The 13,335-nt window shown below is 47.0% G+C and overlaps 1 protein-coding gene across 1 annotated transcript; it reads right to left on the bottom strand.

The window, feature by feature from the left end:
- Positions 1-5,446: 5,446 nt before the first annotated feature.
- On the bottom strand, positions 5,447-13,131 carry ctnnb1 (catenin (cadherin-associated protein), beta 1). The gene is made up of 16 exons (XM_068760436.1): positions 13,087-13,131; positions 11,912-12,136; positions 11,564-11,817; positions 11,248-11,486; positions 10,944-11,145; positions 10,691-10,835; positions 10,478-10,581; positions 10,136-10,270; positions 9,777-9,980; positions 8,769-8,927; positions 8,518-8,637; positions 8,131-8,281; positions 7,915-8,036; positions 7,226-7,286; positions 6,309-6,556; positions 5,447-6,072 (listed from the first exon to the last, which is right to left on the bottom strand). The coding sequence occupies exons 1-15, from the start codon at positions 13,097-13,099 to the stop codon at positions 6,345-6,347; spliced, it is 2,346 nt and encodes a 781-aa protein (XP_068616537.1). The 5' UTR covers positions 13,100-13,131; the 3' UTR covers positions 5,447-6,072; positions 6,309-6,344.
- Between the last annotated feature and the right edge of the window lie 204 nt (positions 13,132-13,335).

The following is a 13,335-nucleotide window of genomic DNA, read 5'->3' as shown; positions in this document are numbered from 1 at the left end:
ATGTCCCCTCACCCTGATGGCGATGTGTGTTTATGAGAAAAGTAAGGGAGTGAGGGGAGCGTCTTTGTCTCCTCCTAACCCTGTTGCCTAGCAACAACCATGCTGTGTTGCTGGAGAGACTGGGGCGGTGATGTCACCAGAGATCAGAGAGCACATTGAACAAACACAGACACACATCTGTTTAATCACACATGCACGCACTATTCACACACACCTCCATGACGCTTAAAGAGACAGACGCTGAAAAAGTTCAACTTCTACCAGTGTAAACACTTTAAAGGCACGTTTCCAAGTGACAACTATTCTTGGGACACACAGACAGGAAACAGCGACGGGGCCATGCTCCTGGGTACGTGTGTAGTGCAGACATCATGGTCATGTCGACAAGAAGACACACACTATGTTGTGTTGAGATTTACTGAACGGACAGAGATGGATATAACGACTGCTGAGCAAAGATGATTCTGTGTTCAGACCAGTGGTATCATGTAGTGATCCATATAATAATGATTTATTATGTGTTAAATATGTATTATTTCTTTCTGATTTCATAAAAAGAGGGCACAAATGATACATATAAATCTCCACATGGCAAGGTGAATCAACACGGCAGTATTATTTATTACCTATGGCAGAGTGGTGTGATTGATCCTCTTTGAAGTGCGACTCCTTTACCTGGAGATGAATGTGACTGTGTCTGTAGACTGCCTCACACATTTTTCTTATCTCCTTCTATCTTCAGGTGCAAACTACAGAATGATCTGATTGGTTGGAATGTCCTGAAGGTGTGGAGCTAAGGACTACAGAAGACAACCACATCTAACAGGTGTGACCTCCTTCTGTAGTCGCGTGCGTCTGTTAACTCAAAAGGTTCTGGACGGATCTGGGTAAAATGTTCAGAATTTCAGGGAATGTTGGGGAGATTACCGGGAACAGATTATTATATTTTGGTGACAATCCAGAAAAGATCCTGGATTCTGGATCAATTTGAAATTGTTATTTCATTGCAGTCAATGGAGCTTCAAAATGTGTTCCTCAATATTATTGATTATTGACCGATGTTTATGGAATTTGACACAGTCATGTAAGGTGGGGGCCTCTAGCTCACCACCGAATTCCATCTGGTTCGGATCCAGAATGACGTTATGAAAAAATATTAAATATTTACATTGAAAACCTCATTAAAAATACACATAAACTCAGATTCACTTTTACTTTTCATGGTTGGTTTAACAATTTAGAACCTTTTCGGTGATGATCCAGATCATCATGTGGACGGTGTAAATGATCTAATTGTGAGGGGAATGAGCTGCTTGGCGGAGGTCCGCGCTCTCCGAGTGCCTTTCTAGTTCCATGTTGGAATAACATGCTTAGATGTCAGACATTTGTGTGTTTATGTGAGACGTTCATTTCTGCTAGCGTGTTCACAACAGTGTTGAAGCTATACTTCAAAGGATTCCAATAACTAATCATTGTGGATTTAGGCACGTCTTCTCCAGCCCTCTTTGCTATCTTATTATTTTTATGCCTGTCTGGACACGTCTATACATTACACATCCCAAAACTTAATTGAAAGGATACGAGCGTCTCACAGGAAAGTGTCAGCTTAACGTCCCACAAAGGAACGATAAGATACGTGCATATTTACAGTCATTGTCTGTCTTTGTTCTGAAGCCCCCCCTCATTGAGTAACAGCTTCCCTCTAAGGGTTGAGAAGGAGCTGCAGGATTTGAGTTGGAAACAAGCAAAGCAACTCTAATCAGCACAACCTCAAATACTAGAAAGAGCTAAAAAGAAGTTATTTAGGTTTTCCACTTCAGTTAAAATCCTTGAATTTTATAGTTTAAATATAGACATTCATATTTAAAATTCTCTAATTGTCAGTGCATGACACATGTGTACATAAAATACATGAAGCAACGAGAAAAGCACTCAGAGAGCGCAGACCTCCCCCAAGCTGCTCATTCCACTCATTAGATTTACACCGTCCACGTGGTGATCCGGATCAGCACCAAAAGGTTCTCAATTGTTATTGGTATCTTTATACACCAACCATGAAAAGTAAAAGTGAGTTGGAGTTAATGTGTATTTTTAACTAATTTTTGAGTCCATAAATGGAGTTTTCAATGTTAAAATTTAATATTTTTTCCTGACCTCATTCTTTTGATGTCAAATACTTGCTTTCACCGCCTTTTTCTTTTTTTTACTTTTTTATTTAATAACACAAAAAACAGACAATTCACCAAAATGAGTGAACTTATACAAGCTCCTTTTTGTACAAGGTTTGCCTGTCAGTCACACACACCCTGTCAGATCAATAATAAAGTGTATTTTTGCCCTTCTAGCTGGGCTTCTCATTCTCTCCTCTCCCTCTCCCCCTCTTTTCTCATTGGTCAGCTCTTTTCTTCCCTTTTTGTCAACACCTCTACCAATTTTCCTTCATCCCCCCTCCTCCGTTTTTTCTTCCGTTCATCTCCTTTCTTCTTCACCTCTCTTTCTCGCATATGTTTTCCCTAACCTCTTCTCGTTCCTTGTCTCCTCTCTCCTCTCCTTCTCTCGCAGATGAAAGCAGAGATCAGCCCAAGCCTTTGAAGTGGCTGAGACTGGCGCACTCCCACTGGTTTAGTGGTAGGAGGAGGGGAGCCGAGGTTCTAGGAAAAAGGGCAGGAGATGAAAGGAGTTATGAGGAGAGAGGAGAGGAGAAAAGAGGAGGGGTTTAATTGAGAGTATGAGAGGAGTTGGGATGGAGAAGAGAGAAAATTGAGACGAAGAGGAGGTCTGGGCTGAGATCCTAACCCGAATGACGTCGTTCGGCATTTACCATGGCAACTTGAGGAATGCCTTTTCAAACCCTAACCAAGTGTAAAAGGTGGGATGAGCTCACAGTCGTCCTTCCTGACGGAGCTTTGAGGCCCATTACCTGAGCATTAGTACGTTTCTGTGTTCAGACACGAAGCCGTCAACAGCTCAGACATCTCCATTAAACAATCTGCAAAGTCAATGTTTAGCTTTGTCATTCACAACCTATGGGAGTCATCCTTCAGCATGCAGGGTCCTCATTCACGGAAGCTGGTTTCAGAGTTATTCTGTCCTTTCCTGCAACGTGCTTGCATTTGGCAAAAGAAATAAATAAAACCATCTGTAAATTACACACATGTGATCCTTTCATCTCAAATTTAACTCAAGTTGATGCCGCTAACATAGAGATGTCCCGTAGATAATATCAACACAATTAGGATGTAGCCAATCAGTGCGGTTTAAACAGGGGTCGCAAAAAGTCAGTCATGCAGGATGGGAGTGTTTCCACTGCAGTTAAAGAGGTGGAGCAGAAACACTGAACTGTGGCTGATATTAAAAAGAAACGGCTTCAATTAAGATCTTAAGTGATGAAAGATGTCAAAAAATAGTGACTGTAGGGTCTGCTAGCTCCTTAGCCTGTCTTATAACACAGTTATTAAAGCTATAGATGCCCATGTTGTGCATCTCAAACTGCAGCACCCTCACAATAACCAGCGCAAAAAACAAAGCACATATTTCAAGTCTAGAATAAGATAAGAGTCGAGCTACTTCAAAAGGAATCCATATAGGGGGTGACTGGTCCTGCTGAACCGCCTCTGTCATGCTGTACAATTTTAGAGCTGCTCTATATTTGATCTCTTACTAAAATACTGTGATGTCACGCAACCAGGCATTTAGTTGTGTGACTTTATTTGTCATCATGTATGATGCTTCCCGACCAGCCTCCAAGCAGCCGCTTGGCCTCGGAAACACCAAGAAAGTTACATCAAAACCTTTCTGCCTCCAATTTATTAAATTCAAATTCACAAACTTTCGAGGAGTTCTTGGACCTGTGGGAGCTGTGTTAATTAACTTAATTATGTAGGGCTGCTGGCTTGGCTGTCAGGCTGCCCTCAAAGACACCTGGAGGGGGTGTGAGAGGAGGGTGAGGGAGAAAGGGGACAGGTATATAAGTATATACCGTATATATATATATATGTGCTCAACAGTAGTACACTTGAATTTGAATTGTGTGAAATCCAGATTACAGCTGCCAGCCTCTATAAACCACTTCCTGGTGTGTGTTTGGTGACGGAAGTATTGTAATTATTCGGAGAGTTTCTTGATTGCGAGTTGACTGTGTGTAGGATACATCTCATATTTTACCTTTGCATGGGATTTTCTAGGAGGTAGACAGGAAGCAAGGGAGGAAAATGTCAAGCGACGTACAAAGATCTTCGGCGAGCATCGGAGTGTGGGCAGCATGGTCATGTGGAAGGCCACCTAACCATTAACCAATCAATTAACTGTTTTAAATTCTTCATGTATTGATGTCTGCAACTGTCACAATGAATACTTCCTGTTTGTCCCAGGTGTCATGGCAACTTTGAAATCCTCGAAATCCAGTTTCCATTTATGATAGAAAGACGCTTCTATTTATTTCTCTGTATGTTCAGCACGAGGATTGTTCTCACAAAATGTTTCCAGTTTTGGAATGAATTGTTTGCAGCTCCTTTAGCCGATGTAGACCATTTTGATGACTCAATCTCCTATCTGAGACGGTATATCTGTTTCCATGACTCCCTCAATGAGCTAATTAGATCAATGACAGTAATGCACATTGCTGCGTCGCTGAAATCACAGCTCCGTAAAAACATCCAACAATATGCATCTAGAAACGACAAGAACGCAAACTCCTACTGATCTGTGGCGAATTCGGCTGTGAAACACTCAAACTCAACCATCGATTAGGTTTTCTCTTCCTTAATGCCAAGCCCTGCTGATATTTCTCTCTTGATCAGGAAATTTGATGTCATGAAAGAAGAGTCTTATAGTTTTGCAAATGCCTGGCCAAGGTCAAGGTCAGCTAAAGGTGAGGCACGGAGTGAGTTGGAAAGGTTCCATCCTTTGAAACGCCTTCTCACCTTCATTCAACATTCAGAAAACAAATGCATGACTTCCACTCCTTGTTTTACTAAAGCTCCAGTGAACAGTATGCAACATACACAAAAAGGAAATGCATCTCCCCCCCCCCCCCCCCCCCCCCCGAGAACTGACGTTTGTGTGACCGCGTCCACAGAATCTCTAGAAACATGTGTAACAGCAGGTTTGAAACGAGTCCAACATCTCTAGCCTGGTTTAATTCTACACGCCATCAGCAGGCCTCAGATCTAGCTGCTTTCAGGTTTCAGCAGCAATTGTGTTGCTCAACCCGGACGGCTGACCGTGCTTCTACTACGCAGCGTCCAATCCGCTGTGGTTCTGGTCGACTGATGATGGTCATCTGAATGAGACTGAGGCGTCAGGGTGAAATGACAGTCCATTTTATTGTTTCAGAACACAGCAGGCTACAGCAACCAGCTCCTTCCTTCCACTACCCACCCATTAACAGCAGACCAAGTCATCCTCTACCCCTACCCCCCCTAGCCCCCCCACAGCCACACCCACCCAGTTAGGTCAGCTACACCCCCTTTGGAACAGCAAAGACACATCAGTGTCTACTTTTAAAGCAAGAAAATAGCTTGATATTTGGACCATGATTTCCAATTCATGTTTTTATACAAAAGCTACACAATGTTACACTTCATCATCATCATCATCAGAATACAATTTAACTGATTAACATTAGTGTTTGGACACGATTTAAAATGCGACCAGATTCTTTACTTTGATGGAGCTTTACCACTAAATAACACCAGAGACTTAAAATACAAGGGACTGTAAAAACAAGAAATGAGAATCAGAAATCCGGAGTAATGAAAAAGCAAGCGAGAATCAGTTTGTACCATTACAGACTTGAGGAAAACAGAATAAAAAATAAAAAATGAAAAATACATAAAGGGTTTTTCAAAATCCAAATGTTGAAATCAAAATCTGTCACGTCAGGATTTGAAGTCTTCCTTTCGTCAGGCTGAGAGCAGAACAGAACTGCATTTATATCTAGTTTGTCCCAATGGAGTTCCCATAGACAGGAAACTCAGCTTGCTGTTGAGTCATCTTCAGGCACTTTCTGAAACCCTGCCTCCTCCATATGGGCGAATCACAATGCAGGTTCATCCAGATCACATGTTACAGCTGCAAAGAGGAGGAACGGGGGGAGAGAAGGGCGTTGGGTTAAGACCACACACGCTGAAGCTAAAGCACAACTTTGCAATTAGGAGCAGGTCTGAACATCCAGCAGCCAAAGTGAGTAAATTCAGCCGCCTCTCCCCTCCCCTCCTCTCAGCCCTCCCACTGCGCTGCCTGTAAACACTGCCTACAACTCTTCGTGTCAGAGGACAGGAGGCTACCGGGTGTGAAGATATCCTTACCTAGTACAAAGTGTTGTGTAATGTCGGACTTGGTATTTACAGGTCGGTATCAAACCAGGCCAGTTGGTTGGAGTCGCCGGGTGGGAGACCCTCTATCAGTTCCGGGGCGTGTCCCAGGTCAGGCAGCCCCTCTACAGGGGGGTAGTCCTGGCCGGGGTGGTGGCCACCAAGATCATGGTCCATCATGGGTTCCAAACCCATCGTGTCCCCTCCATAACCCCCCGAATGGAAAGAACGGTAGCTCGGGTCTAGGGAGGGAGGGGTGGATGGAGGAGAGGCACGGGAAGCAGAGTTGTTAGAAGCAGGTTAGCAGCCCAAGCGGCCACACAGTAGCACGATCATTCAGACTCGACTCCACGGCAACGCGGCGGACGGAACGTTTGGTGAACCGGGTTAAAACTAGTTTAAAAAAAAGGGTTTTCACTGTGCACAGCTCCACCTGCGACTCTTCGCGGTCCCTTTGGTTCCACCAATAGATCCATCGGCACCGGAGACAGACAAGTCCTTTTCATTTGGCTGGCCAGGTTCCAATTAAAGCCGTTAGTGCTGGAGGCAGCAATACACATAGAAATAAACACCTACTAATCCCTCGCGCCATCGATCAGCGCACAATCCGAGGTCCAGCAACATTTAGATGGCCGAGTGTGACAATAACTGAAAGCAGCACTATTGTATTTCCTTAGGAGCCAGATGTGTTGACTGAGGGATAAAGGCAATCATCACCGCCCTTCAGCACCGTCGCCATCCGTCTGGATCACAACCCTCCACGGTGGCATGGAGGGACGGAGCCACGTTCCTGGACCGTTGCTGAATTTAGTTGTGTCCAGAATCAGTCGTATTTGAGCCCAATAGCTCCGGCGTCTTTATCCCCTCCCATGGTTCTCTGTAAATCTACTGGAGGTGAAGCGGCCACTCACCTTCCTGTCTGTAGCCCAGCGGCTCTCCCTGAGCTCCAATGTCCAAACCCAGGTCTCCCGTCTGCAGCACAGAGACAGAGGATCAGAAGGCCTGCAGCGGTTCTGCTGCTCGAGGTTCAGGGAAACGCAAATATTCGCAAACACACAAACTGATACACTAGAACCTCGGTTCTCAAATGACCCGGTAGTCCAACAACTCATTTCATGGAGGGGACTCCCTTTCAAAAAGGAATAACCTTCCTCCTCCTTCGCTCCCGACACGCAGACAAAACGTGATGTAAATACAGAATTGTATCTTTTTATGTACAATTCACACTTGTGTTTTATCATGTTTGGATACACGTAGTTACATAATATAACTGTAAGCATGTAAATGGGCATTCATCTGGGTCGTAGGAACGGATTAATCTACCGGTAGTTTCCGATACTATGGAACAAATTATGTTTGAGAACCGAGGTTCCACTGCATATTGGAATTGAGAACGGGTCAAAATGTGTCCATCAACCCCCGCAATATTTCATCGAGGAGTCCCTGTGGAACTCGTTGATTGCACCTTAAACCATTCATTGTCCACTCATCCACACACCAAGGCCTGCAGGAAATGACCATTCCCACGCTTTGCCGTGCATTCGAGTGTTTTATGTGCAAATACACCGACTAGAAGTAAAAAGCCGTGCTCGCGGCGTACCTCGTTCCAGGGCATCGGTTCCGTCCTGAAGAGAGAGCTTGTGAGTTCTACAGAGAGGCGTTTCTTGTAGTCTTGGGGTTTGTCCTCTGACATACGGAACAACACTGCTGCAGCGTAGGTGGCTGAGGAAGAAGGAACATCCGTGTGTTTTCCAGCCATCAAGCACTCGGCTGGACTCTGAGCAGCGGCGGCCATGGCGGGATCGCGTGGACTTACCGACTCCTTCGTTGCGGCTGTGTAACAGCTCTGTGAGCGGGGCGGTGGCTCCCTCGGCTTCGATGGCCTCGGCAGCCTCTTTATCCTGGGCCAGCTCACAGAGGACTCCTGCTGCGACGCGCTGGATGTTCTCAATGGGAGAATACAGCAGCTGCACACAGAGACATTTCCAACCTTCTCAGTACCACCATGAAAAGATACCATCAAAATGAATGAGTGGGACGGTAAAGGCAGCTTCAGCGCATCCATTTGCCTCCCGAACAACCAAAATAAAGTGTTTAACTGGACAGCAGCTTAGACTTCGTCGCATCTTCAGAGTTTCAATGTTCATGTTCCTGAGATTGACTTAAAGCATGAAACAGTGATCAGAGGCGTTTTTGTTCTTACCTGTACAAAGAGTGGAATTGTGTTGAGTCCTCTGATGACTATTCTGTTGTGGATGTCTCTGGCCAGGATGTGCAGTGCTCCCGTGCAGCCTTCAACAATCTCCTCCATGCGAACTCCCTCCTGATGAAATAAAATCCTGGCCGTCAGAGTTTAAACTGTGGGACGGCGACCGCTGCAGCACCGCCGACTCGCACCAGATCGGTTTTCCATCCTGCTGGGTACGCGGTGGCTGGAAGTGTGTCTGCCCTCACCACAAACTGCTGCTGCGTCCCTCCCATGCTGGTGCGTCTCTGCGTGTCTTGGTGCGCCCTGACCAGCAGCTGAACCAGTCTGGGGATGGCGCCCTGCTCCCTCAGAGGGGCGTGGTTTGCAGGACACAGGGCCAGGTTACGGATCAGACCCACCGTGGCCTGGAACATCAATCAGTTTGAGGTGGTTTAATACACACACAGCAATGGTACATTTTAAACTGACATGGGACATGCTTCATCTCTCCCGTGGCCAGAGGGGGATACTTTGAAAAGAGATAATGGCGAGACCAAAGCCATAGTTTTCAATGTCACAAAGGTGGCGCTCTTAACGCCGCTGGATCACCATGGAAACTGGGTTAAAGGAGGCTGTCCAGAGTTCTGAACCGTCACCTGCTCTTCATCTGATTTATGCATTTTACAGTGCAGCTCGTCCTCACGCTGCCTGGATGACAGAACTATGGCTCAATAAAGAATACTTTTATGTGCGCCTCGTTCTGCAGCTACAGGAGAGCGATTAGAAAACGCTCTTAGTGTTCACTGATTGAAAATGATTTGGACAGAATTTTCACACTAAACGCAAGTGCAGCGTAAAATAGTTAAACATGAAACAAATGAAAAGCATCACTTAACGGCACAATACGGGATGTTTATTTTCTTGACTGCGCTTCATTTGCCGCCCCCGTCTGACCCGACTGTTCATCAAGAGACTCATTATCTCTGCTGGGCATTAAGTGCAACTTGCTCAGAGACAGCACGATTATGTCAACCCAGCTTTGCAGCAGACGCGTCACAGCAAGCGTGTATACAGCTCGCTTTCTGCACCCGTCTGCACAAATACATCGAAATACACCTGAAGGTAGACCGAAGGGAGCAAAATGGGTGACAATTTGTGCTCCAGCGGTGAGACCAGCAGTGCCGGATTTAAGAGCAGCTGATTCTTGGTACCGAAACAACAACACGAAGCGCTGCTTATGCGGCTGGCAGCGACTGGCAGGTCAGCGAGTGTACCTTAATGAGCGGCCAGTGTGACGGCGGGTGCAGTAATTTGACGACCACAGGCAGCCCGTAGTGTAGTCTGACAGCATTCTGTGCCATCTCGGCGTCCTGGTGTCGAGACGTGAGGTGCCGCAGGGCGCAGATAGCCGGTTCTGTGATGTCTTCTCTGTCCCCAGCCCGGAGGACTGTACGAACCAACGCCTCAATGCCGCCGACCTGCAGAGGGTCAGAGGGTCAGATCCCAGCACAGATTAATGGCTGCATCCCACATCGGTACGACTGGAGGAATAATGCTAAAAGAAACACTAATCTTCAGTAAGGACTAACGTTAACACAGATATAAATATAAAACGGCGTGTGGGGGTACCGACCTGGCAGACCATCATCTTGTTCTTGTAGTTGTTGCAGGTGAGGTTGGACAGGATGCCGGCAGCACAGGTCACCACATTTATGTCGTCACTGCCGAGCAGCTGCACCAGGGTCCCTAGAAGACCCTCCATTCCCTCCTGGAGAGAAACATTCAGCTAGCATGAAAAGACACAATCCAGAGCAGTGTTAATGCTTCGTTCTGAGGCGACTCAACAAAGACCAAGAGGAAACGGTCACTGCAACTCTCTACTAGAAATCATACTCCTGGGGGGGTTCACTTATTCTCCCCGTCATTCACAGAGAGGAGACTTCAGCATTTTTGTACAAGCAGCAGTTCTCTTCACCTGTTTGGTGGCGGCGTCTGATAAGTTCCTGAGGGTCCAAAGAGAGTTCTGGACCAGTCTCTGGCTGGTGTCTGTCAGGTGGAGCCCCAGAGCCTGCATGCCTCCTAAACAGAGGAGTCATTTCCTGTTATTTGACTAATCAGCCGCCGTCATTCTAGATGCAGCCATGGACACCGTACGCGTACAAGCTCACTGCCAAAAGAGCAAACGTACCAGCTTCTACAATGGCCGGTTTGTTACTGGAGCACACCGACAGAACTTTGAGAACACGGCTCGTCGTCCACAACAGCTTCTCATAGGTGTAAGTTCTCATGATGTTGACCAACGCCTGGGGGCCGCCGCTGGCCAAGATTATCAACTGGACAGGAAGACAACGTGCAAACATGTCAGTCATTTACCAAAACGCGCTAGAGAAGTATTACTTTGAGTGTATGTAGACACCATGACCCCCCCCGCCCCCCCTTACCTTGCTCTCCTGGTTTCCGTAGGCCAGTATCTGGAGACAGTCAGTAGTGATGGCCAGGAACTTGACATTGGTCTTGTTGAGCAGCGCCACCATCTTCTGCAGACCCCCGGCTAAACGGACCGCCATCTTGGCTCCTTCTTGGTGCAGGAGGAGGTTGTGGAGGGTTGTGATGGCGTAGAACAGGACGGAGTCCACCGGCGACCTGCAGAACAAAGGCTCGTTTATATTACTGCCTTGGGGTAAGGGTTAACGTTTGCCACGTCTCTAACACGAAGCCGCCCTTCTCTGTCGTCCTTTCACATACCCGAGCATTTTCACGAGAGCCGGAATCCCCCCAGACTTGAAAATGGCAAGCAGACCCTCTCTGTGATGGGACAGGTTGTGGAGTGTTCCTGCAGTGCAGCGCGCCGTCTCCACGTCATTTGTGTTTTGCATGGTCCTGACAATGGCAGAAACCATCTGAGGGGAACGCATGATGGCGTGACGAGAAGCTTCCTTCTTTGAAAGCTGGTGGACCATAACCGCCGCTTTGTTCACGACAACCTGGATGAGAGACGGAGCATTATGGACCGGTGGGGAGAGAGAACCGATCCGCACCGAGCCACGGGACTCTCGGCTACCTGGTCCTCGTCGTTGAGTAGCTTGGTGAGTTCCGGTATGGCTCTAGTTGCCAGCTCGGCATCGTCTTGGTAGTTGATCAGATTGACCACAGCGTGTTTGAGCATTTGTGAAGGCTCCGCCAGCCTCTGAACGTTGGTGGGGTTTGCTGCATCGTATTGGCTGGAGGGGATCTGAACGCCCTCCTCCAGTGTCTCTGGGAACATTGCTGCACGGACCCGCTGGGCCCGAGTCATGGCGTACTGGCCGTCTATGTCTGGAAGACAAATCAATTGTTTTATATCGACAAGCCGTTTGGGCGAAACCCACACAACATTTAATGGACACTGGCGATGCGCGGCGTGACTCACCCTGCACTTGTTCCTGGGCGTAGTTCTGATTGAAGCCCTGCTCCCACTCGTACATGACCTGGTTGTCAACATCGTCATCCTCGGGGTTGCCCTTCCCGCTGAGGGAGGGGGCTGTTGTGGTGGCCCCTGAGTGGATGCCTGAATCCAGGTAAGACTGTTGCTGCCAGTGGCTGACGGCCGCCTTACGGTCTGGCTCCATGGCCATGTCCAGCTCCATCAGATCAGCTGCAGAGAGGAGACGTCAATACATGGCGACCAAAATGTCCAAGCAGAATCCCGGCAGGATAACGTCAGAGCTGTTGATGGATGCAGTGATGCAAATGAACGTTTGTTCCAACGCACAAGCACATTTACATAATACAGTAATACCTTGACATAAGAGTATAACTTGTTCCTGGACTGAGCTCGTATGTCAAATCATACGGGGGTTGGACGTGTAATTGTACTTTACAGACTTACATAAACTTAGACATTATAGTTATACTGTTGGAAGGCTTTGTGTTCTTGACAGCATCCTTCTGTTTAAGGATTGTACACATTATCGATTTATTCCGCTCGTACTGGCGTCCCAAATCACCACGGTCGTGTTGATCGATAATTTAATGCTTCATCTCCATCGTCATCATCACGCGTTTTTTCATCTCACCTCCATCCTTACCACTCGCTTTCTTTGGACCCTTCACTTATAAGGAATTCTCAGATACAGCCAAAATCACCAATAATGGAAACGCAATACGGGAGACGCGCAGGAGACGAGAACGGAAGGTGGTGAATGCCTGAATTGAACGAGTGAAGCAGCGCTCCGAGCGCTCGGCCATCTCGCAGCAGCATCTGGGAGTTGCTCGCGTCTCGGAACACTCGTACGTCGAGGTATTACTGTATATCCAACGTAAGGCGTTGACGTGCATCAGTGTGGGTGCAATTTTCCCACCAAAGAAGCGCAGCATAAAACTTGGTCACACAAACTCAAATTATCTAATTGAAATCAATAAACAATTCACGTCTCAAATGAAAACGTAAATCTCCAGCTGAAGAATTGCTGTAGCTTTTACACATGGCGCCATTTAATACGCGTGTGTGTGTGTGTGTGTGTGTGTGAGCGGTGCAGTAAAGGAGATGTCAGCGGCGGAGCGCAAGAAGGTGAAAGAGTTTCTGGTTGAAAACTATTAACTCACCCTGGGAAGCCATGCGCCTTTCTCAAACTGCAGCCGACAGCTTCCTGATCTGAAACGGAGAAGAAGCAGTCAGCCAGTCTGTCTCGGAGGAAACTCGTCCTCCATTCCAGCCTCAGCCCTGCTCGCTTCCAGTCTGCACTCCAGCTGCTCCAACATCGGCTATTTTACTCTCAAAATTCTTTCCTTTCCTGCCCCTTTGATTTTCTCTGTTAAAGCCAGATATGCAAACAGCAGCAGTTCACACACAAA

The sequence above is a fragment of the Brachionichthys hirsutus genome, chromosome 3, assembly GCF_040956055.1.
Source record: "Brachionichthys hirsutus isolate HB-005 chromosome 3, CSIRO-AGI_Bhir_v1, whole genome shotgun sequence".
NCBI classification, from domain to species: Eukaryota; Metazoa; Chordata; class Actinopteri; order Lophiiformes; family Brachionichthyidae; genus Brachionichthys; species Brachionichthys hirsutus.
The sequence above is the reverse complement of the archived record's forward strand: the minus strand, read 5'-3'. Positions and strand labels throughout refer to the sequence as shown.